General features: G+C 38.6%; 3 protein-coding genes across 6 annotated transcripts in view; 2 read left to right on the top strand and 1 right to left on the bottom strand.

The window, feature by feature from the left end:
- Positions 1-815: 815 nt before the first annotated feature.
- c4h4orf33 (chromosome 4 C4orf33 homolog) lies at positions 816-4,702 on the bottom strand. 2 transcript variants are annotated; one of them, XM_023286166.3, is made up of 6 exons: positions 4,562-4,702; positions 3,895-4,088; positions 2,208-2,268; positions 2,075-2,126; positions 1,789-1,988; positions 816-1,527 (listed from the first exon to the last, which is right to left on the bottom strand). In XM_023286166.3, the coding sequence occupies exons 2-6, from the start codon at positions 4,073-4,075 to the stop codon at positions 1,431-1,433; spliced, it is 591 nt and encodes a 196-aa protein (XP_023141934.2). In that variant the 5' UTR covers positions 4,076-4,088; positions 4,562-4,702; the 3' UTR covers positions 816-1,430. The 2 variants fall into 2 exon arrangements, with proteins under 2 accessions (XP_023141934.2, XP_023141931.2); XM_023286163.3 differs by lacking the exon at positions 4,562-4,702 and adding an exon at positions 4,164-4,320.
- A 67-nt stretch (positions 4,703-4,769) lies between these two features.
- On the top strand, positions 4,770-19,790 carry sclt1 (sodium channel and clathrin linker 1). 2 transcript variants are annotated; one of them, XM_023286159.3, is made up of 22 exons: positions 4,770-4,818; positions 5,250-5,284; positions 5,683-5,750; positions 6,639-6,691; positions 6,773-6,845; positions 7,112-7,167; positions 7,278-7,413; positions 9,727-9,849; positions 10,052-10,117; positions 10,864-10,934; positions 11,207-11,297; positions 11,589-11,680; positions 11,903-12,080; positions 12,249-12,347; positions 14,874-14,945; positions 15,086-15,160; positions 15,305-15,447; positions 15,575-15,767; positions 16,805-17,001; positions 18,530-18,608; positions 19,293-19,388; positions 19,524-19,790. In XM_023286159.3, exons 2-22 carry the CDS (start codon positions 5,251-5,253, stop codon positions 19,581-19,583), a joined length of 2,055 nt encoding a protein of 684 aa, XP_023141927.2. In that variant the 5' UTR covers positions 4,770-4,818; position 5,250; the 3' UTR covers positions 19,584-19,790. The 2 variants fall into 2 exon arrangements, with proteins under 2 accessions (XP_023141927.2, XP_054866176.1); XM_055010201.1 differs by having other exon boundaries at positions 4,812-5,284.
- A 133-nt stretch (positions 19,791-19,923) lies between these two features.
- The window catches only part of dnah6 (dynein, axonemal, heavy chain 6), a 59,741-nt gene continuing 56,123 nt past the window's right edge, over positions 19,924-23,541 (top strand). Inside the window, exons 1-10 of one of the 2 annotated variants that reach the window (XM_023286156.3) lie at positions 19,924-20,106; positions 20,430-20,518; positions 20,639-20,715; positions 20,878-21,057; positions 21,802-22,131; positions 22,295-22,429; positions 22,512-22,672; positions 22,918-23,104; positions 23,229-23,330; positions 23,426-23,536. In XM_023286156.3, coding sequence (XP_023141924.2) covers positions 20,449-20,518; positions 20,639-20,715; positions 20,878-21,057; positions 21,802-22,131; positions 22,295-22,429; positions 22,512-22,672; positions 22,918-23,104; positions 23,229-23,330; positions 23,426-23,536 — 1,353 coding nt within the window. In that variant the 5' untranslated portion in view covers positions 19,924-20,106; positions 20,430-20,448. The remainder of the gene's footprint in view (positions 20,107-20,429; positions 20,519-20,638; positions 20,716-20,877; positions 21,058-21,801; positions 22,132-22,294; positions 22,430-22,511; positions 22,673-22,917; positions 23,105-23,228; positions 23,331-23,425; positions 23,537-23,541) is intronic. The other variant, XM_055010200.1, reaches the window with a different exon arrangement.

The following is a 23,541-nucleotide window of genomic DNA, read 5'->3' as shown; positions in this document are numbered from 1 at the left end:
AGCATTTTGCCAATCAGAGTCGCGCTGATGAAATGCAGTGTGCGTGCATGTGAATATTGTGCAGTGCGGTGGCAATGCACCGCAGGCAATGATAAGGAGGGGGCTTAAGCGGTGGGCTCTCCAGGCCTAATCACTGCACCCATTTCAAAGGCAAGGACGCCAATTAAAACTGATAGGGCTCAATATGGGGTTTGGGGCTGCCACAGCGAAGAGTAACGTAGCCAACATGAAAATCAATCGGCCTCCACGTCTCCTGGTCAGGAGAAACGGTTTGCCAGTCAGTGATCCGAAAGAAACCACTGATAAATATGCGAGCTCTATAAGGAGTAGTGGCGAGGGCAAAGGAAGGAGGTCAAAGGGAGAAGGCAGAGACTTGTGAGTCCCCAGTCATCCATTTGTGTGTGCCAGTCTGTTGGGGATCTGAAAGCCTGTGATCTCAACTTTTAAAAGTAGGTGGAAAAGTAAGTGTAGAGGACTTTAATATATATGTGAATGAAAGGTAACAAACTGCAGAGTATCGTGATCAGTCAATTTAGTATTCCAAATCACTTTTAACCGACAGTTTAGTCATCATCGGTAATTATATCATGCAATTATTTGACACAATAAGAGGACATCCTTTTTATTCCAGATCAGTCTAGTGGAAGTAGTAGCTCAACATTTTAGGAAATTAGTTTTGTTCTTCTGTAAGCATGGAACTAGACCCAGAAGCTAAGCTAACTAGCTCAGGGCTTCCAAACAGAGTCCAAAAATGAGAGTTATACTGACTTTCTCAACTAACTCACAGCAAAAAATGTGAAAAATTACACATGTAAAAATGTCTGAAAATTATTTTAATAGACAGACATGGAACAGAAACATTATAACACATCAGAATTACAGTCAAAGTGACATCTGGCAAACAACTGCACAGAAAAAACCCCCAGTCCAATTCAATTAATATGTAAACATATTTAACTGTAAAACAAACATATTTTTCCTGAAAAACTGATTTTCCCCATCACTTGTGTGTCTATGATCATGTGTAATAACGATCTGGGCCAAAAATCAGGTCTTGCTGGGCTTATCTCAGTGAAGTGAGACGTTCAGGCTACACAGGAGCTGAACGTCAAAATGAGCATTCCTTTCCACCAAGCACAGTATAAGCGCTGTAGGTCACACTGTTCAGGCAATCCAAGGTGACGTCCAATATCTTGTGATGTGTGTGTCTGCATGCTCGCACAGATGTGTGTGAAGGCTAATACGCTCTGACAAGCTGATAACATATTTCTTGTCATACGGTCTGGCATCATTAACTAATAAAGATTGATTGCCCTTTGTTCCCTGTCAAAGACTGTTTGTACCGTTGCCCTGCTGTCGCTCTGGTGAGTTTGTGTGTCTGTGTGTGCAAGAGAGACATAGAAAGAGAAAAGGAGTCCTTCTGAAAAACCTCAAGGCTTTCCTTTCCACAGAGCAGATTCTGGTTGGACCCAGGCTTCTCCCATGATGCTCTGCAGACGGAAATCTTGGAAATACTCGAGGCGGTGGCTAAAAAACAGAAAGAGAATTCCATATATCATGTGTAAAACTGCTGCTTATTTGCACATACATTTATATCCACAGACATACTATTTATTCATTTCTTAGCATATCTCTCAATCTGGTGTTTACTTAAAAAAAAAAGTCAGTGATGGGGATTTAATTTCTTTGTTATCTATATTTATAGAAAATTACTGGAGTACCACTTTACAACAACAAAAAAAGAAATATTTTCTTTGAAATAGTCTGAGTACACAAACTTAAACTTACAAATTGGGCTTTTGGCCTTCCACTATCTCCTCCTTGGGGATGGAGTAGAGAGCCTCATAAGTGCGCTTCTCTCCTGAGCCATGGATGGCGTATGAGTTCATCTTGTTGACATTGGGAGGAAAGTACGGCCATGGAAGGAGAGCCTCTCCCATCCACCTGTCCTTCATGGTTGTGGCATTAAACATGATGGGTAGTTGTTGCTAGAAGAAGAAAAAAAAAAGAGTAAGAAATGCTTGTCACTTAACATAAAATAAGTTCCCTGACAACTCTCTCGCTGTCCACCTACCATGAATGCTTGGCCAACTCCTGACAGTAACAGTATCAGGTGTTGTCCGTGTCTAAAGTAAAAACACAGAGAAGATGTGATTGTCTATAAACATACGATCATAGACATAGACGGAACAAGAGCTTGGACTTACGGACAAAGCTCCACTTCCAGGTAATTATTTGTAGTACTATCAAGGAAGAACGACTCCACGACTGATATGAAAAAGAAGATAAACTTCAGATGAGACCTTTAATCCTACACTGATAAAGCGCTTTAAATGTGTTATTAACCTCATCACCAGCAATCCTAGTAAAAAGAGGAGCTTAATTAAATCATTTGAGTAGTTTATTTCAAGTTACCATTATGCAAAAATAACAGATACATAAACCTTCAACTAAGATAATGGGACCAGCGCACCCGCTAACCTAGCAGAATGCTCATTATCTACCTAGATCATAATGGGGTTGGTTTCCAATCTATTAAGTAACATTAATGAGGGAAAATATGTGGGGCTCATTAACCGGAAATCGAACTTACTAAAGGTCAATTACAAGGGATTGTTATTACTCAACCTCATTACAAGGTTTAATTGCTATGTCACCATAATAATGATAATGCAGTTACTATAATGGTCTCATAAACATTCATAATTTTATTTCAGCTTCTACAAAGACCTGAAAATTGGATGAAACAGACTATATTACTCAATCACGACTGCAGTAATAATGGTACAGTAAGTATGACTCTTTGAGGGGGCGTAGGAACTACAAAAGCAACACGTGGACAATACAATGTAATCTATTACATAAGGCCATAAATGTGACCTCTGGGAAGTTGATATAGTTCAGTCTGAATCAGCATTATAGAGTCTAGACTTTGTCAAGAGAGTAATCATACAGTTTTTCATCAGTCAATGTACACAGTGACAGGAATATTTGTATTTCTGTTTTTTCTATGAGTCACCATTAGAAGAGAGGATATATCTAACTATTTTATTAGCATATTAAATAATAACCTTGAGCTAAGGGGTATTTAGTTCAGCTGTGTAGAAGGAACAGAAATGGGGAAATTGTAGCGTGTTTTTACACTTCCACATTTGTACAGATTAAACAAATGTTACAAAATATGTCAGTTAGTGAATGAATTAGATGCTGGATGGCAGAATTTTTTTTTTGCTAAGATATTATATAAAATAACCACCTCTTGGCTTTAGCTTTATTGTATATGAGTCATATTAATCATCTTCTCGTTTAAGATAAGATAAGATAAAGATAAAGTTCTTTATTTCTCCCCACTCCAGGGGAAATTTACATTGTTACAGCAGCTTATGTAACAGTAGACATAGTGATAAGAATAAAATAATAATAGAACAATAGTAATAATATTTACAATATATACAAGGGTGACAGATGAGGGTAAAGTGGCTTAACAGAAAAAATAAAAATAAAAATAAAGTCTCAAGAATGTGAATGAGCACATTTTCCAAAAACTTAACTATTCTGTTAGATAGAAAAGCACTGGATAAAAGGGTGATCATTTAAATTTACATACAATTATTGATTTTAGTTATTTATTTGTTTTAAGAAAATGTAACTCTCCACAGCTTGTCTTTAAATGATCAAGCACCAATTCTCAATATATATATATATTTTTTGTTAAATAAGAAATGCTTAGAAAAGTGAGTAAAATTACTTTTGGCTACACCATTTGCAAATGTCACTACACATCACGTTCTGTTTAAATGTACACAACTTTACACTCACTCATCATAACCGTGTCAATATATCCCTAAAGCAATTGCAGAAATAGTTGCATGACTACCCTACTGTCTTAGGCACCTTCGTAATCCCAGAGTCCAGGGAAGGGCTGACCAGGGGGCCCTGCAGGAGATGCTGGGTCATTGAAGAATGGACCAAACACCTCCATCTTCAGCCCTCCTTCCCCAGGAGAGAAGACGATCCTGATGGGTTCATGATTCACAGGGTCGCTGTCCCAGGTGTGCTGGATATCAAACTCCATTTGTTTATGAGGTCTGAAAGAAAAAAAATGCAATCAGAATGAGAATCTGCTGTGGGATGACAGTGACCCCGGTTAAGTGCAAACTTACAGAGATTCACAGCATAGCAGAATGTGGATAAGTGCTACAAATTGCAGCCCACGAGCTACCCCCATGTTGTCTTTTCACTGATACTGATGGAAGTGTTCCCCAGATGAGCTTGTCATGTGTGTTATAGTTCCTCTTTGACTCTTGGGTGTTATCCAATAACGCCAGTGTCAAATAAAGTGTTGTTACTCAGTAACATGACTGTAAATCTGACTTCCTGATAGAGGAAACTGGGAGCTATCAATGCAAACTTTATAAATGATGTTATGGTTTGAGATTAGACATGATTTGAATACTGGACAAGTAAATAAACAAAACCGAACGCTAGCAAAATTTAGTTTTTTAGCGAATCATATGACTTGTCGACCAATCCAGCAAATTTGTACTACATTATGACTTACCAGACAAGGCTAGCCAGAGAGCAAACTATCTATCCGCTCAATACGCGTCTATATATTCCCGAAAACATTAAACTACAAGTTAATATTTCCCTTCTTGGAATTTACTTCCAAATGTATCTGACTGATACTTCCCGGTACAGATAGGAACCTCTTTTCCAGGCTCTTGTGTAGATCGAACGCCTTTAACGACGCACATCTCTACTACCATTGGCTGTTATTTGTTTGCTTCGAAACGGACGGCGGAAACAAGAATCAAAGTTAAAACCTCTCATGATTTTGCAGTTTTTTTTTTAACACGCTTGAAGTGAGACGTATACATAATCTGTACGCGTCAGATATCTCTGAAAACATGTTTAGATTTTGATAAACCGATCAAAACGGTTAGTTTTTAGCTAAACTTAGCTGAGATTGATTAGCTGCTCTAGCTAACACAAGCAGCAGCAGGTAGCCACAGGTAGTCGTAGCTAGCTAGCTTGCAATAAATCTTCTTTTCTCGGCTTTATAACGTCGTTAGCTAAATTTGTGTAGTGCTGAAAGACAATTTTTACAATCCTGAACGCGCTTCTGTCAAAACAACGGTTGACACAACTGGGGACAAATTGTACCTGCTTCTAGCTTTAATCGTTTTATTTTAGGAGTTACTGGTGATTGCTTTTAAAAATACTAACGCTTGTATTTACACATTCAGCATGGACGCAGAACTTGAGTTTTTGCGCGATCAAGGTAAGCACAAACAGAGATGATACCTTTCTTCTGACACCTTTTTTTTGCTGCTTCACCATCTACTTTTTTGCTTACTTGTTCTTGCATAGTGATCGTGTTTAGTGTTTCAAGCCGTAAAAAAAAGCAGCAATTCAGGCGATACATAACTCTCATATTTTAAAAGTTAAAAAAAGTAACATTTGACCTAAAGTTTGGCTGCATTGGCACAGTGCCATTGTGCCTCTATAACATGTTTTACACTTTCAAATGTACTTTTTTGTTGACCGTATTATTTTAAATTTGGACAACTTTTGTGAAAATTTGCATTTTCAAAACTGTCCAGTTTGATGGGAAAACGGAAAACCTGCCAACTCTGATTAACATAGTATTTATTCTTCAATCTGTGTCCCCGTTTTCAGTCCACAGGTTAAATTCTGCTCTCAGCCAGTATCAGTATGGCAACCGCAACCAGTCCACACCATCTCAGGTACAGACTTCATTATAAACTATAAACTGACCGAGACTAACTGGTTTTGTTAACTAAGAAAAGAAGAGTGTTTTTATTAGGGTTGCATAATATTTTTGAAAAAAAAATCTGGCATTTCAAGACTTTGTTTTTGTGTGATTACATATCATTAAAATATATATAGAGGGAGAATTTTATTTATTTTTATTTTTTTTTTACTTGAATGACTATTTGGGAAGAACTTATCATTTTGGAATGATTGCTGTGATTTTTGCATCTGCATGTAAAATACACAAAAAAAACCCCCAAAAATTTAAATGCTGGTTTTTAGAGTTTCTCATTTATTGTGTAACACTGACAATGGTATCAAAATTGTTTTTGATTTTGGATGGCACTCAGCAATACAGAGTTTTATGATGCTGCTCTCAAAAGTCAAACCCACAGAGTACCTGTTTTTAGTCAACATCATGCTTTCTGTAGCAGAAGTAATTCCATGCAGTGGACCTTGCATTTGTTTTTGTAACCAAATCTTCCTCTTCAGTGTTTCTCTCCTGTTCCTCTCATATTTTGTATCCACACAACGGGCCTACATGTCAACAATCTCTGTGTCTTTTAAATAAAGTAACAAAGAAACCCATGTATCCAAAAAGCCTTAAATTGGAAGAAATTATTTTATGAGGCAAATGGAATTTTCCACGATTTCTTGGAAAATTACGAGTTTTATTTCCATATCAAACAGCAACAGCAGCTGTAGCATGATGTGTTAGAGTTAATTTACCTTACTTCCCAGTACATGTCCTGTGCACGTACATATTGTGATGTGGGTGGTGACACAATATTTTGGTATATATATAAAACTCCTGTTTAGCACCTAATAACCCTCACTACTGTGTGTTAAATGTCTGATAGGTTGAAGAAGCAAGGCGGGCAGAGTCTCCTGCTCCCTGGATCTCAGATAGAGGGTCAGTTGATCTGTTTGTTTGTAATCTTGGACACATTTGAGAGACGCGCTGTTATCACACCAATATTTTTTTTTTTAACAGCATAATGGCTCCTCTGATAGTGGAGTATGATCGGCACATGGATGAAATGACTGAACAGCTGCGGAGATACCAGGTGAAAACATAACAATGAAATAATCAGGCACGCAAATTCATTGATATTAACATTTATCACTTATCTACCTGAATAGTATAAATAGGTAGGTATACTGTAGGTATATTTTAAAGTAAAGGGCTGTAAACATTTCAGGCCTTGAAATACACTAAATCGAGCTGGGTAATGACTATCTCTTTTTCTTGAGATTTCTTGATTTGCATATACATTAAATAAATATCTTAAATAATAGCACACATTGTTCATATGCTTTTTTAAATCAACAGGGCCAGATGACAGATGTTACAGCGAAACTGAAGAGGGTTGTCAAGGAAAACGAAAGGTGAAAAATAAAGATCCACGGGAGTTTATGTTTTATTTCACATCTAAGGCTATGTGCAGTTTTGAAGCATTTTAAAACATGTTTTAATCAATATCCACCCCCTTATACAGGCTGCATGCAGAACTGAGGGAGTCTGTTGAGAAGCAGCTTCATTCCCTGCCCATGGCTTCAGGAGTAGAGGGCAGCACCCTGGAGGAGGATTCAGTCATCAAAAACCTTCAAGAACAGGTCCAGCTGTCTGAACAGGTCTGCATATGTCCATTTAAACCTTTGTAGATTAAGCTCACACTTACCATTTCGTTTCTGTAATGTACATATGTCATGGTGTATGCCATTGTAGCCTGTGTGAGAGTCCACCAGCTCTGTGTGTGTGAAGCGGCTAGTTCAGAGGTCTTTGTCCCCCTTCCTCTGTGTGTACACCTCCCAGCTCAGAAGCAAAGAAAGTTTTCTCAAAACATTCTGAAATTTCTACATGCAGTTTCCAAAACTCGAGAGCAAGTACACACACAAGATGTTTCAGAGCTTCTTAAGGTCAACTGTCCGTGGTGCTGAAAAGAAACAAAGATAGATTTTAAAGAAACAATTCCCATTTAACTGCCACTAAAGTGAGCTATGTAAATACATAAATCAACTTATTGGCCTCTTCCATACACACTGTTTTACTATATTTACTTGGAATATATTGTATGTCTGACATTACATAATAATTACGAATAAATAATGAGGTAACAGCTGCTGTGCCACATACGTAATTAGCACAGTTTTCTCTTACTCTGGTGACACGTGGATTCCACCGTAGTGTGATGACTGAAGGGATCTATTGAACAAAAAATTTCATGTTACAAACAACTACTTTAAAGCGGAACTTTACAAAGACGTGTAAGGCTTTTGACAAAATTTTAGAGCCCTGTGAATCTGGTAACAATAGCAGTATGACTGATAAATGTGTTAATAGGCCATTTGACTGATTGTGTGTGTGTGTGTGTGTGTGTGCGTGCGTGCGTGCGATGATGATGATGCCTTTAGGAAGCACTTTTTAAACTTAAGAATGCTACCAAGATAAATTTTTTAGCATGTATGTCTTTTTCTAAAGTGAGGCCTAGGTATAATTTGGTGGAGGAGCTTTCACTAAATTCACCTATATAAATGCCTGTAATTATTGGCAGTTGTATTTCAAGATTAGTTCTATTTGTTCTTTGTTGTATCTTTGCACAAAACCTATTTTTTGTGTGTTTGTTGTTGGTACGAAGGGAGGGGGAGGGGCCAACATTTAGTCTTCTCTTGGTCTCTGTGATCTCTTAACCTGTCTTTTAATGCAGCCAAATTCACAGTGTATTTGTCATCAAATTCATAGTTTTCCCTTTCTCTTGTAAATAATTACATTATTACAATTATTGTACAATAATTACATTTAATTATGGAAGAAAAGAAAGAGCTGCAGTGATTACTTGATTAAATTATTAGTTGATCAACAGGGAATGAATCTGCTGCTTGTTCAGTGTGATAATTTGTTGCCATTCTTTATTTGTAAATAAGACAGTAAATTGAATATCTTAGGGCTTCAGAGTGTTCACTAATTGATCAAATAAAAAACAAGTAATTTGAATCCATGACATTGGTCTATGTAATAGTGTAATTTGGATTTTATACACTAAACACTGAGTTGATTATGGAGAAATCAATGTGCAAAATTATTTAATAATGAAAGTACTTGTAAATTGCAGCCCTGAATCTATTGAGTAGAAATCTTTTGAGTAGCAGTCAATACCAGATTGTTCTAATTTTTTATCGATATGGTATCATCACATAAAAATACTGGTTCATGATATTAGGGATGTAGCCAAGGTTCAATGCAAAAAAAAAAAATCAGCAATTTTAGACAAAAAGAATCTATTGTTACAATTGTAAAACATGAAAAATGTTGGCAAAGCAGCTTCACACTCTTTTAAATGAGGCTACTGAAGAACACACTCCTTCTCCCTCTATGGACGTTGAAACTGCTACAGAGCCTTGACTGAGCTCGAGTGCAGCCAAAGCTGGATGCTGAACATTCATGGAGCCTACAAATTAGATTAGAAGACTGATATTGTTTTGATCTGTACCACAGAAACAGCTCTATCTTGTGTGTTTTACACGTACAACACCGGAAAACAATGATGATACCATAATTGGTTATTTCAGTAATTAGCACACATGTTGGATATATTAACTGTCAACAGCACGGCCACTGTCCCAGTGGTTCAACACACTTTTATAATGAAGTCACCATTTGAGCACGTTCTCATAATTCTGAACAAAACCAAGGTCTTTTTTTGATTCAGTGGTGATTCACTCTCTTGTTAATAAGATAACACATGAGCTATTTAGAAGGTATTATTTCTCTTTGACAAAGCAGGCCTGCTTTGTATGCTTTCTTTGTGTGTTGTAACGGTCTCTGGTGAATGCACGAAGATGTTTGTTCTTCTCATCTAACTCTTAGTAAAAAAGCAGCAATGTCTTTTTTGTGCACATAAATGCCTGTGAGTGTGTGTTAATGTGGGTGGATATTTTTCTGTTTAGGAGCGGGTGCAGGCCACGGAGCTGTGGCAGACGGCAGCCCAGGAGCTGGACCGCCTCCAACAGGTCTACCAGAAGACCATGTCTGATGGACAGATCCACGACGCCCAGAGACAGCAGCTCAAGGTTCAGTATTCCCACATTAACATTCAGAACCAGCATATAATTAGAACATCAACCCTTTGCCACTAGGTGGAGCCATTATCACAGAAGTATGGTCAATTACAGCAGTTTGGCCTCAGTTAATGCTTGATATAAGCATGAGCTAATTACTAGCACTTAACTTTTATTGAATGTAGCCTTTTTTTTTTTTTTTTTTACATCACAGGATCAGCTTGTTCAGTTCCAGCAGCACACGTACAAACTCCAAGTGGCCAATCAGAAACTGGAATCGGTAAGTGATGGTTAATTAAAAGCATGTTAAATTACCACCTCCCAATTAGCCATGGGAGCGAAATGCTGTGCACTTCACTGAAACGAACCCGGCTCTAATAATTAATCCTCTGACTAACAGAACCGGTTTCTGTATCACTGTGGTAGTCAGCAAGCATGATCTTGTTGTATAATGGACTGTCACCTCACTAGTTAATCCTCCTAACTACCTTTGCTTTTCTTTTTTTACGCTACTTCCCCCTCTATCTCCTACTCTGTCTCTCTCACATTCTGTCATGGATTATTCAACACCAACCTGTTTATTTAGAGAGACAGTTGACCTGACTGAGGCTCAACCTTACTTGGAGATGAAGGGGGTACAGCGTATTGTGGATTTATGTATTCACAGAAAAACACATGAGCACACATACATATGCCTGATGTTTACTTTGGTCACAATACAGTGTGCGAGGAGACAGTATAGTAATACTATATCCCTGTAATGCATTTTTAATGAGAGGGCAAGCCTTGGGTTTTCCCTCTCTCTGACTGTTCATGCAAGCAGCCTTTTTCGGTCTCTGCATATGAGAACAACTGACTTTGCAGCAGTGAATGACTGACAGTGAATCCTTAGGGTTGGTTCAAAAAGGACATAGAAAGTTTTAAGAGAGAACTTTTGAGAGAAAGTTGGTTGTGACATAAAGTTGAAGCTGTGTGTTTGGAATCATGCCGCACAAATGGCAGTCTTGTCTCTCTTGCCACACACAGACTAACCAGCAGTTCCTGAAGACAATGACGGAGCAGAGCACAGAGATGGAGGAGCTACACAGCCAGCTCAGGTAATTACTCAGCTATGCTCAGGTAACACCTTGGATAAGATGCGTGTAGACAGATGGGGGTAGTAGTGATCTTCAAATTTACCAAACAAACCTTATAGTCGTATTCATCTTCTCAACTAACTTTTCGCAAAAATGCAAATTAGTGTATTTTCCAAATTGTCAAACTATTTGCTTCAGTTAAAGTAACCTAAAAAAAAACACAGGAGACAGTCTTTCTATATTATTATATACTTGAACTGTGTCTTTCTCTCTCTCTCTCTGTCCTGGTGTAGGCAAGCCAAGATTGAACTGAGAACAGCAACAGCCAAGGTGGATGAGATGACCAAATTATTACAGAATGTCCAGGGCCAAATGCAGAGACGGGTAAGAGAAGAAAAAAATGCTAAAATATCCACCTAATGACTGTGGGGAGGATAGAGCAACATATCATGACTTTAAAGGTTGATCACACTAACATAGCTCTTTAACAATTGAAAAAGAAGTTGATTTAAACATAAAATGTTGAGTTTTGGTTATTTTCTGTGTTAGACATTACTTGAGAAGCCCACGTTTGTCATTATGTTGGATATTTTATAAACAAAATAATTCATCCATTTAATTAGTCTGTAATGAAATTTTCAGATTGTTGCAATACAACTCTGTGTATGAATTTAGGAGGAAGATGTGGCAGAAGCCCAGGGTCGAGAGGACGCTGCAGACAGACGGCTCCAGCAGCTTCAGGCAGCCTTGAGTCAGCTAGAGACCAGGTGAGCACCCGTTAAACTGTGGCTTCACATATATTTTACTTTTTACTTCTATTGCTTGCTATCAACCAAGAAGGAACAGTGTTTGAGATTACATTAGCACTGCCAAATGTTGATCTTATGGAAAGTCTTGGAATTAGCAGCAATTTTGGTGTTTTAGAGCCAATCAGCAGTTCCCTGCTTTTCCCATTGCTGCTGGTTCTCACTCTTTTCCTCTGCTGCCAGGCTAAAAGCTGCATCTCAGGAGGCAGAGGCAGTTCGCAGAGAGCAAACTGTGTGGGAGAGAAAGGTGGGAGAACTCCAGGCACGCTGTACCACCCTAGAAGAGGAGAAGTATGAGGCCTTGTCCAAAGTCAGAGAGAGTGTTCAAGTGGCTGAGGAGGCTGCCCTGCAGAAGGACCAGGTGACTGCAGTTGCTTTGTCTTTTATCCCATTCTTTTCCCCTCGTCGAGTCTTCATGTCAGACTATCCATCTGCGTTATCCTCTGACAAGTCTTCACATCCCTCTAGCACTTTAGATCTTTGTCCATTGAAACATGTACCTGTTTCTGTCTTCACTCTCTCCCTTCAGGCCCTGTTAAGAGAGAAGCAGAAGACAGAAGAGCTGGAAAAGACAAAGGAGGCCATCAAACAGCTGATCCAGGATGCTGCAGTTCGTACCAGAAAAGAGGTACACAGATTGGCTGAATAAATGTTTCTACTAAATACGATCCATGTAATTTGATCTGTGTGACTAAAATCTGCTTTGAAAGTATAGCTGAATGAATCACTTCAGCACTAGAAGTGCTACATGACGTCAGGATATTTGGTGCCAGCTGTGTATACTTTCATTTTCAAATAGCATTCCTAAAAATTACACAAACCACATACTGTTTGATTTATAATTAGCGTTGCATGGAAGCACAACCTCCAACTGTACCAGTTGCTTAGTCCAACTGTTCTTTTTTTGAAAACACAGAAGTACTAACCCAAATGCAAAGCACTGCTGTTTCACCCTGTGTAACCTCAGCCAGAGACATGGTGATTAACGCTCTATTAATGGGTCTTCTTCATCAAGCCCTTCAACTGTTTAATCCTGTTAATGCAGCATAGTATGACTGAAGCCCTGGCTGTCATCTTAGTTTCTGGCTGGCCGTCAACATATTATCATATGAGAGAGTAACTGTTGATGCTTTATATTTTCTTTGAATCGCAGACCGTTCCATCCATTTGTTTTTTTTTTTTAGCTTCTAGGTAATTTCGTCATAGAGTTGGAGTTTAACTTTAAATATTGCAGCCAAATTGAAGCACTTTATTCACCTTAATCTTCCCTTTTCCTCCTTCTCATTTAAAGCCATTCAGTGTTCAGATAAGTGTGTGTAATGAACAATTAATCCCCAAAATGCTTGCAATTGGTAGTCAGACCTCTTACCAGAGGACATAAGTACCACTCAGACTGTTAAGCATGAGGGGTGGGATTTCCAAAAATAGAATTGTGTCCAGAGCTATGCCCTATTCAGACACAAACAGGCACTGTATATCTTAGGAGGAGTAATGTTTGTGTGAATGAATTTTGTTTCTTGAGTATCTTATACTCACACGTTAGGATGCACATGCATTCAGGTGAATGCAACACTAAGTCTCATCATTGGTTTTAACCCAGCTGATGGATATCTGGTGGATGTGATGTGCTAAGAAATGTAGCCAACAAAAAGCAAACAAGTAACATGTAAACATAAATCACGCAATTTGATACATGCATGATAAGACAGATGATACATGCAAAGTACAACTAACATGGAAACTGATTATAGTTTACTGCTATGGTATATGGCTCTGGCATTAAATATACTACATATATAGCTGGTGGTAAATTCAAAAATATGTAGAAGAGCAAATCAAGTATAGTAAGGGCAATGCAGAGTAGATCGGTGGAAATGGGCAGCTGGAAGCAGTGGGCAGGAGGAAGGTCAGCAGCAGCATCCCACAGATGGAGACTAGGCCAGTTGGTGGGAGAACAACCACAGATCTGAAGCATCCAGCTCTGGGATCAGGGACACTTGGAGAAAGGACACAGGGAGAAACAGAGTGAGTGTAATGCAATAATGGTATATATAGTAAATACATAGGTAGTTACAGAAGGGCTCAGTGCATCAAGAGAGGTCCCCCGGCAGCCTAGGCCTATAGCAGCATAACTAGGGGCAAACTAAAGGACGTTGATGTCTGAGAGAGCTATTGGGACAACCTGATAATAAGGAATTACAATAGTCGAGCCTAGAAGTAACAGATGCAGTTGTAATGCTGAGGGAGAATCAGAAATGGTGGAAACATTAAAACTGATTTCAAACCAATGTACAAGGACTATGTGGGTGACTATGTTCATGTTGCATATTCCGCTTCAGTGCAACCCAAACTCAGCCAGTGTCAGCCCTTTACATCTGTTTGCTTCTCTGCTGGTCTCTGCACTCACATATACTGAATTTTAATACATTGAAATTCCCAATAAAGCTGTTCTAATTTGCATATTTTTCTATTTTTGTTGTCAGACAATAGAACAAGTATGAGTATGAAATAGAGACTGAAACGCTGCACATTAAAGCCACATGTTAGCCAAGAGTGGCTTTACAGCTGTATTCAAGCTGCTTCTCTACACCACTAAACTGTTGATTTCATAACCACGCGATTGCCTGGAAAACTCCCATTACACATACATTTAAAACAACTAAGAATTCAGCAATATTTCCATGTAAAATGATCACTCAGAGAGAAATGAGACTGATATATTGTCCTGGTCTCTCAGGCTCGTTCATGTCTGTAAGCTGCCATGTGGTCAACTGTTCTGTTCTGCATTGTTTATCACAGGCGCAGAGAGAGTCTTCTTCCTGAAGGGGGCAAGGACAGCAGCAGCTCAGCTATATTTAAGGCTACAGACAATGAATGTGTGAAATGGGACTAAAACCAGAGTTATACAGTCATGGTATAAAACATCATCTTTGCAGTATTTTATGGTAAAAAATAGACTCATTAATTTGATGAAAGGGGCGTAATATGGGTCCTTTATGATAACTTATCCTGAGGTACTTATCCAGTACCCTTTTTTTTTGTCCACTGAAAGTCATGGACTGTGTAATGGGAAGAAGGAGCAGAGCCCTTACACTCACCAGATCCCTGAAGTCACTGCTCATATTTGAACTGTGTGTGACTTTATCTTTAACAGGTGGAAAATGTTCGCAAACAGTGCAATGTTCAAATCCACCGTATGGCAGAGGAGCTGTCGGCACTGCAGCTGGTAACCTGCCCTGCTAAGGGGACAGATTCCTTTTCAAAATCACACTAAATCCTCTTTCACTTTCTACCTGCCTACTCATTCTGTCTCTAACCAGCCCTTTTCTCCGACTCTCCTTGTTCTCTCCTTCCATCTTTCGGTAGGAGTGTGCAGATAAAGAGTCTCAGATTGAAAGGTCCCTGCGAGAGAGAAAAGCTGTGGAGGAGGAACTGGAAAAGGTATCTGTGAAAGTATCAGCGAAACCACAAGAAAGACATCTAGTAACACTTGCTCAAGACTACTGATAGTGTTTGAATATGTGTTTTTATGAATGAGCTCAGGTGGTGGTCATTTTAGTAATGCCTGTGGTGGTTTTGTTTTAGGTGTATAAGGAGGGAAGGGCAGAGCCAGAGTTCAGGAAGATAGATGCCCTTCATCAGAGGTGTCTAAATGCAGAGAGATTGAAGGAAGACTTAAGCCTCACTCTACAAAGCACCCAGACCAAACTAAAAAAGATGGAGCTGGAGTAAGTGTAACTTAGCAATGTCAGTTTCCACTTACTTTGTTTGAGCTACAAGTTTTCTGTGCCACAAGTTAAGTTCTTCACCTTTACTCCACTCCTTACGCTTCCTGATCCGTCCGGCAACCTGCAGCTATAATGAGGAGCTGTCACGGTGCCAAGAAGAAGTGCGTCAGCTACAAAGCTCTCTGGCTGCAGCCCGGGATGACTGCGTTGGTGTCAGTGATGAGCGGCTTCAGCTGCAACAAGAGAACTTGCAGCTCCGCAGGGAGATGGATGAGCTGCGCAAAGCCTCCCTGCTGGTCCAAAAGAAGGCCAAGCAACAGGTAACTTAACGACTTATAGAAAAAAAGGACGTAAAGAACTTTGCTTTTTTAAACAGTAAAACAGTTAGAGATGTTAGAAATAAAAACAAAGTAATAATGAATGATTTTGAAATAAAAAAAAAAACAACTAAGTAGAATAGATAAAATACATTGAGAGAAAGATGGAGTAATTGGTGCCCCCTGCAAGAACTGCCAGCTTGGAAAGACTGACTTGAATCAAGAGAACATTTTAGTTAAGGTGGGAGATGATGAAAGGGAAGGAAGTGACCCTGCTGGGCTCTCAGTTAAACTTTACAAGGTCAGAGTGCTGGCCCATTAGAGTAATGAACAGGAATGATAGAAAAAAATGAGAGAGATAATGGAAGCAACATTATGGGGACTAGACAATTGACAGCTTGATAATGGGGTCTTCCAGCAATTTAGTAATGTACTTCCACAAAGATGAGGACCTTACTTAAAGCGGGTTAAAAATATACAAATTTAAGCAGCAGCTGCTGATTTATCCTGACTTTTGATTTATACGTTCAAAACCCCTGGGTCTTGGAGGTCACATAATATATTGCTTAAACACATTTCATTAGAACCTCCCTGCCTGGTACATTTTTCTAAATCCACATCTCTAGTTTGCTAAGCAGGTAATCTTGCCATGATCTCTTCTCTCAGATCTCTGTGTAAAATCTGTGGAATGCCCCTTTAAAAAGATTGAAGAAAAAAGATGAAAGGAGTAGAGAAAGAGACATGTATTTAATCCTACTTCTCTGATGTGTTTGCCAAACAGCCAGTGGGATTAACAGTTGAGAAGCCTTTGCTGAAAGAAATAATTGGACGGTAGTTTGATAGTTAAATATGTATAATACAGTGTTTGCACACAAGTCATGCTTGCAGAAAGTGATAATGTTATTAACTGATAATTTAACATTCATTTTCATTAGTTCTCACATGATTGGATATGTGATTATTTATTTACTTAAACGAATTTTGGACCAGTCGGTTGACCTCATGGACACAGTCTCACTCACTCTGCTGCTCTCCTCAAGGTTTCGCAGATGGAGCACGAGTACAGCCTAAAAGAGCAGGGACTGGATGCGCGGGTGAGGGAGCTGGAGGAAAGCAGTCGAAGCTCGAGTGCTGATCTGACGCGCCTCCTTACAGCACAGCAGAAAAGCACTCAGCGATGGAAGGAGGAAGCCAAGAACCTGGTCCAGGCCTTTGAGACTAAAATCACAGGCCTCAAGTAAGGACTTGTGATCATAGATTGTAACATTACTAAATAAAGAAAAGTAGTTTTTAAAAAATAAAAAATAAAAAAAAATGCACTGAGAATGTGTTGTTGAACCAAATATTTACCACTTCAAACTTTTAAAATGGCAGGGAACAAATGATAAAATCTGATACTACCTGTGAGTGTAGGTATGCAGTGTAAACCTTTCCTCAGGTAAAACTGAGATAACTACTTCCCATAAGGCTTTAGTTTATGTATACAGAAACTACATTGTTGCCATGGATTTAGCGAGATGTCAAGTTTTTTGCTGGTATTGTTAACATTTTGCCACAATTAAAACTATGCACAGCTTAAAAAATCGGAAATTGAAGCAAGGACAAATTTGATTTTGATATTTAACCTGAGCAGAAAGTTATTGACTTCCTTGCCATTGCATTTGATAGCTTACAGCAAATATGCTGGCGCTGCCTAACTTAATGTAAGAAGAATGAGCTTGAACATCGGTATATTTAGATTTGTATCTAAAAAATGTTTTGGAGACATTTTAACACTCTTTACTTGTGTGAGCAGATATAAACCTACAGCAACAGATGTCATTACAAGATCCTACAACAGACTTCTATTCCTGATCCTGATTATGTAGTAATTTTCTAATTAATCCAGGACAATGTGCCATAGACTTGTCTTACAAGGAGTGGCTTTTTTTTTCAAAGGTTTGAAACAGTTATCTTTTTTTTATTTTTTATGCACAGAACATTGGTAACAAGATCCTCCCAATGCGTTAGTCATACTGAATCTAAAAATGTGTGCATCACTGTGTGTTTATATTCATCAGTCAGAAGTTATGAATCTGACAATCACTTGAGTACCGTGACTGCTTCCATGAGTCTTGACCATGTTGATAGGTGAAAACCAAATCACAATGACTAACTTAAAGCTGGTTTAAGAATGTCAGTATGCTCTTGTCTCTTTCTCTTCATGCAGCACATTTTGCCTGCATCTTCCTCTACCTCTGGTGTTGCAAAATGGGAAGCGATGTGCTGCTTAAATAAGCAAGCAGGCTACGCAAACATTTTGTGATTAAATAAACCCTGCGAAATGAAGCATACAGTGATAACCAATCTCATGGAAAGCAGTGACTAATTGGCAGACTGCTGGAGAGATGATTTAAATAAGATTAAATATGTTAATATTTAATACAGCTCTTTATTAAATGCAATAGAAACAGTGTTTTTATTAAATGAGAAGAAATATTCTTACTCTATAACCTCACTGCTTAAGGACTTCAGTGTTTCAGTTTTATCACAAACATTAGATCAAAGACGAAGCACCAAATAAGGTGGAGCATGGAAGATTTTGATAACAGCCAAAACAAAAATTGACTTACCTCTTGAAGTTGTTTTGCCCTCAGCGACAGTTGTACTGAACTGATGCATATTGGAAATCCTGAACATGCTAAAACACTTGAAAATAAGGCTGTAGAAATGTTTTTGTTGTTTATGTAAGAGGTGGCTCTTATCTTTTTTATTGTTTGTTGCAGGGCAGAGCTGAGTCGTCAGAAGCAGCGTTCACATGAGCTAGAGATACGGCTTGAAACTGACCATAATACCATTTCTGAGGTTTGTGTAACACACACATGCACAATTATTAGAGATTTTGAAATGCAAATGAAACCGTGAATAGTGTTCATGTAATTCATTTATCACAGGTCTAAATGGAAGATGATTGTGACTTCAAGATTACATCTTGTACTTTAGGATACTGTCCTCCTCCATGTTAGGAGAGCTGCTCTGTCTTGTTCCAGCTTATTCAGCTGGTGTCGACCTCTGCAAATATCAGGCCTTCTTTGTAATGGAGACATACTAAAATCTCCTACTGTAGGGTCACAGATGGGTTTAGAAAGGTTGGACTTGGTAGTGTTCATCTTATGAAGTTAAGAAAGATATTTCAGAACAGTTTGTCTCGTTTTTAATGCACGTATACACAAAGTATTAACATATTCATGGCAAAAATAAAATAAAGGTGCTGAAAACGATGTGCTCAAAGAACCTACCATAAACTAAAGCGGTTTGTTTAGAAGCAAATGAATAGTGCTAATAATGTGAAGATTTCTGCATGTTTTTTTAAATGCAAAGCTTACGTCTGTGAACGGTGTGCAGGGAAGAAAAATATGTCTATGGGAACAGATAGTGATAATTCCACCATATGTTCCTTTAGTACTTTAGTGCTTTGAAGACAGAAGTTTTAACACAGCAACTGCTGTTTTTTTACTCCATGTAGCTAACTGATATGTGTTTATGCAGTATGAGAGGCAGCTAGCAGAATATCAAGAGAAAGCGAGTCGTCTCCAGAGACGCCTGACACAAGCTGAGCAGCGGGCATCTACTGCTACACAGCAGGTATGAGTAACTGGTCTGTGTGTCCTGTGTAAAGACAGGGTGTGACCCCTATATAATGAGATATGTACATATTATGTACTGTTCTTTTGTTGAATACTGCAATTATTTACTGTTGTCTTTTTGTTTGTTTTACAGCTGAGTATGTTGGCGTCCCAGCGAAGGAAGACTGCAATAGCTAATCCAGATAGTGTATGATGGCAGCTGGTTACTGTGCTGTAGAAACAATAATGTAAAGAATGTGTTGCTCTCTCCGCATTCTGGCCAAAAGAGTCCGTGTTTTTATAGTTACATGGCAGCAACAATTTTCTAGACTAATATTGTACAAAATGGTGAATTGTTTGTGTAAGAAGCCACTGATATGTGCAGTGTAATATCCAAAATAAACTTTGTGATAACTTAAAATACATTGTGCTTTTTTATGATGGTGTATTTATAAGATTTAATAAAAACTCAATGCTTTGTGTATTAAAATTGGGCCTAGTTGCGTTTGTCAAACTTTCTAGGTATGAGAAAACCGTCTGGATGAAATACAAACAACACCAGCAACGTGCCATTGGTTGGCTGCGTTGCATGCCGGGACAGAGTTTTGTTGCCAGGTAACCGAAACCTCCGCTCTCTGTTAGCAAGCGTTATAGTGCAAAATTGGTCTTTATATAAAGCTAGGTAGTTTGCAACATAAACTATATGAAAACCAGTCTGAAGCTGAATGTTCGTGACGGTAGGCGTGTTTGAACAGTATTCCAAGATAATACTTCCTCAAGACGGTTGAAAAACTTTACTGTAACTTATCGGCACGTTTAGAGGCAGTCAATGCTAATTGCTTTTAACGCTAATGAAGTGTTTTATGCTCACTTAGTGTCAATACTCTTGCTTTTTTTTGCATTTTATTCCGTATGTAGTGTTGTTAAAGCTATGCTAAAATGTTTAAGACAGTGATCTGTGTTCATAAATGTGACACCTCGAAAAAAAAACTCATAAAGTTAATTTTCTGAATAGTACAGCTCGTTGACTGCAGCTTCACTGTTACTCCTCTTTCCACAGCCGTTGAGGATAAACGGCCATGGCCTCGGCATCTCGTGAGACCTCCCTGCCAAATCTCCCTGGCCAAAGCAGGGACAGTGAATGCAGAGGTAGGTACAGCTAAGAAGACATGTAAAATACTAACAATTTAAATCTCAAGTAGAAGCCTTGGATCACCAACTTTTTAAATACATGAAAGTAATAAACTTCCATATGACATACTGTCTCAGAGCGGCTGTCCAAACTCCCTGAACTGCAGAGTTCCACTGTCCTACCAAGGCTTCCAACAAATGTCATAGACCCAGAGGTGAGTCCTGGTAAACTAAGATCAAACTGAGACCATAAGCAATACATTCTGCTGTATACCTAATTTAATACCAATGCTATCAGTGCATGTTAACCTTGTCACAGGTATAGATAAGAATATTAGTGTTTTGGCAGATCACACGTTCTCTTTCTCTAAATCCAGGCTGTGTTGAAGAGACGTGTAAAACGAAAACACCCCAGTGAAGAACACTTAAAAGCACGGGAGCAGATGTTTTCTCCAGGCTGGTACACTCCGTTACCTTCTCCTCAACAAAAAGAGCAACCGCACAGGCACCACAAAAGATTGCCTGTCCATCTGCCTCCTCTGGAATCTACTACAAAGGTCAGATATGTATGATAAGAGAATAAGGATTACATAAAGATGTCCTCCCCTGAAAAATATTGGTCTTGGTTACTTCTTTTGGAGGTTTTACCCTTTCTGTATAGACTCATGTATGATCACAGTTTGATGCTGTTTTTCTAATTCTTCTGCTGAAAGTAGGAACTCTGTAAAAATCTGACTTTAAGTTCTGTATCTGTGAACATGATCTATGACATCTGGTTTGAAATCCAATCCTGGTCCAATATTTAATGTATACAAGCATATGAGAGGGCTCTTTCAGTGAAGTAGACATTATATTTTGACATGAAACCTTTCAAATATTTGCATTGTCTGAAAATTTAATGAAGGAGTAGCCTTAAATATCCATTTAAGAATTTTTAACAAGGTAATGAAATGTTTGGGTATTAACCATATCAGTGTCAAATTATTATCCAGAGCATATTTTTTATGTCTTCAATCCTGTCTTGAGCAGATCATTAGACAGTATCTGTAGTGTACAATAGACAGGTTTGCTAAAAGTATATCTATGAAGAAAATATTTCAGAAATCTAAAATAAAGGCACCAATAGAACACAATTTTTCCAACAAGACTGTAACAAAGTTAAACATGTTTATGCTCCCTATTCATTTACCAGTCTAAATTGTAGTGATAATGTCAGCTTGCTTTTGGGAAAAAAAACTTCTTTAGGCATGGATTCACTTTTTGAACAAAGAGATTAATGTTTTCTCTCCCTCTCTTTTCAGTTATCCCAGAAAGTGTCTACCCCTAGCCTTCCCAGATGGCCTTGCTCCCTAAAGAATATCAAGCTGAATGAATTCTATGAATACGATAAGGATAGTTATTTGTTCATCGACAATGAATATGTGATATCAGTGCAAGAGGGCGAGTATGACATGGTCACCCATGACCGCTGGGAAGAGGAGTACAACATTTACTGCAAGGTTATGCGCATCCCTTTTTTTGCCCTCTACAAAAAGTGGAAACCCTTCTATGTCTGGCGCACCAAAATTCGCGCCTGGAAGATTAGATTGGCCAAGGAGTCCATAAAAAACAGTTCATGTTTTGTCAGTCCGGTACGTGGATGTGTAAACTGAGGTCTTGTATTCCTGATCTTGATTTTGAATATGGAACACATACATTTTTAAATATGCAGAAACAACCTGAGGTTTACAACTTTGAATACTTGTGCATAGTTTGGATATTTTGCTGTTTTTGACATTTCTGTATGTCACACAGTCTCTAAGTCCTGCACTGATGGATATCAGGAAAATGTGCTGCCAGATCAATGACATGTCCTTGTGTCTCATGGAGAAAGAGCACACGTACACACTGCAGGAATTCCAGAGCACCCAGTTTGGACAAATGCAAGAGGTGCAGTGGCACATTTTTACAATAATTGGGCAAAATGTGTTAGTGTCGTCAGAAGCTCACTGGCCTCATTTGTTATTGTCAGGTATTGAATAACCTGGGGCGGTTTCAAGACCTGGTTAAAGAGGTGACAATTTGTGCCTGTCGCCATTACTTGGAAAGTGGAGACATGGACTCACTGATTGTGAACCCCATGACTGTTCTCGAATGTACAAATATCAGAGAGCGTAAAAGTCGCCTCTTCTGGTGGGTAAATTCCTTTTAGTTGCTTCCTTTTCAATCTCTATGCTTTCTTTCTTCATTTGTATACCAAGCATATTGTGTTTCCCCCTATGTATTTCAGAGACAGAAGAAATTTTGACATGTCACCATCAGAAAGCACAAGTGTAAATAACTAAATTAATAATGGCTGAATTCCACTTACTGTGCCGTCATTCATGAATCAGGGACATCTATCACATTAACCCAGTGTCTGTCTCTTATCTACCCAGCTTCATTCGTCTTGTTGACTATTTGGTTGTCAGCTCCTTGCACAGCTTGGTGGTAAATGCAGTGGATAAACTGCTCGCTGTATTTGAAGAGCATATAGGTCAAACGCCCAGTCATGCCATTATTCAAAGCTGGAGCCACCACTCTGAAGATGCCAGTGATCCTGTTGAAAAGGAGATGGACAAGAAGGTATGAGTTTGTTTCGGTATTGGTAACAGCAAAGCCACTGTATTTATTATCTGCAACAAATCAAGTCATCAAGCAAAGACTTGGGTTTAGTTTTTGTTTTCGTTGGTGTGTGTATATTTATCAGTCTGCTGAGTCAAAAGCTCCTCGTGTCCATCCCGTATTCATGTCTGAGTTGATGCTGGACACAAATTCTTTGACCTATAAACCCTCTGAGGAAGACTTTCAGGTTTGTTTTCCAAACAGTTTTGAATTGTTACTTTTTAAGTTATTTAATACTCATTGAATATCAATCTGAAGTGGACTCCATGTTATTCCCTACAGGAAACTGTTGCAGAGATTATCAGGAGATTTGAGAGCATCGTGATGTCAGTTCAGACACTTACGGCAGATCCTGCTTTTGATTCTGTGACAAAGTCTGAATTGATTGAAGATGTAAT

Source organism: Amphiprion ocellaris, chromosome 4, assembly GCF_022539595.1.
Source record: "Amphiprion ocellaris isolate individual 3 ecotype Okinawa chromosome 4, ASM2253959v1, whole genome shotgun sequence".
NCBI lineage: Eukaryota > Metazoa > Chordata > Actinopteri > Pomacentridae > Amphiprion > Amphiprion ocellaris.
This window is presented reverse-complemented; position numbering and strand designations above follow the sequence as displayed.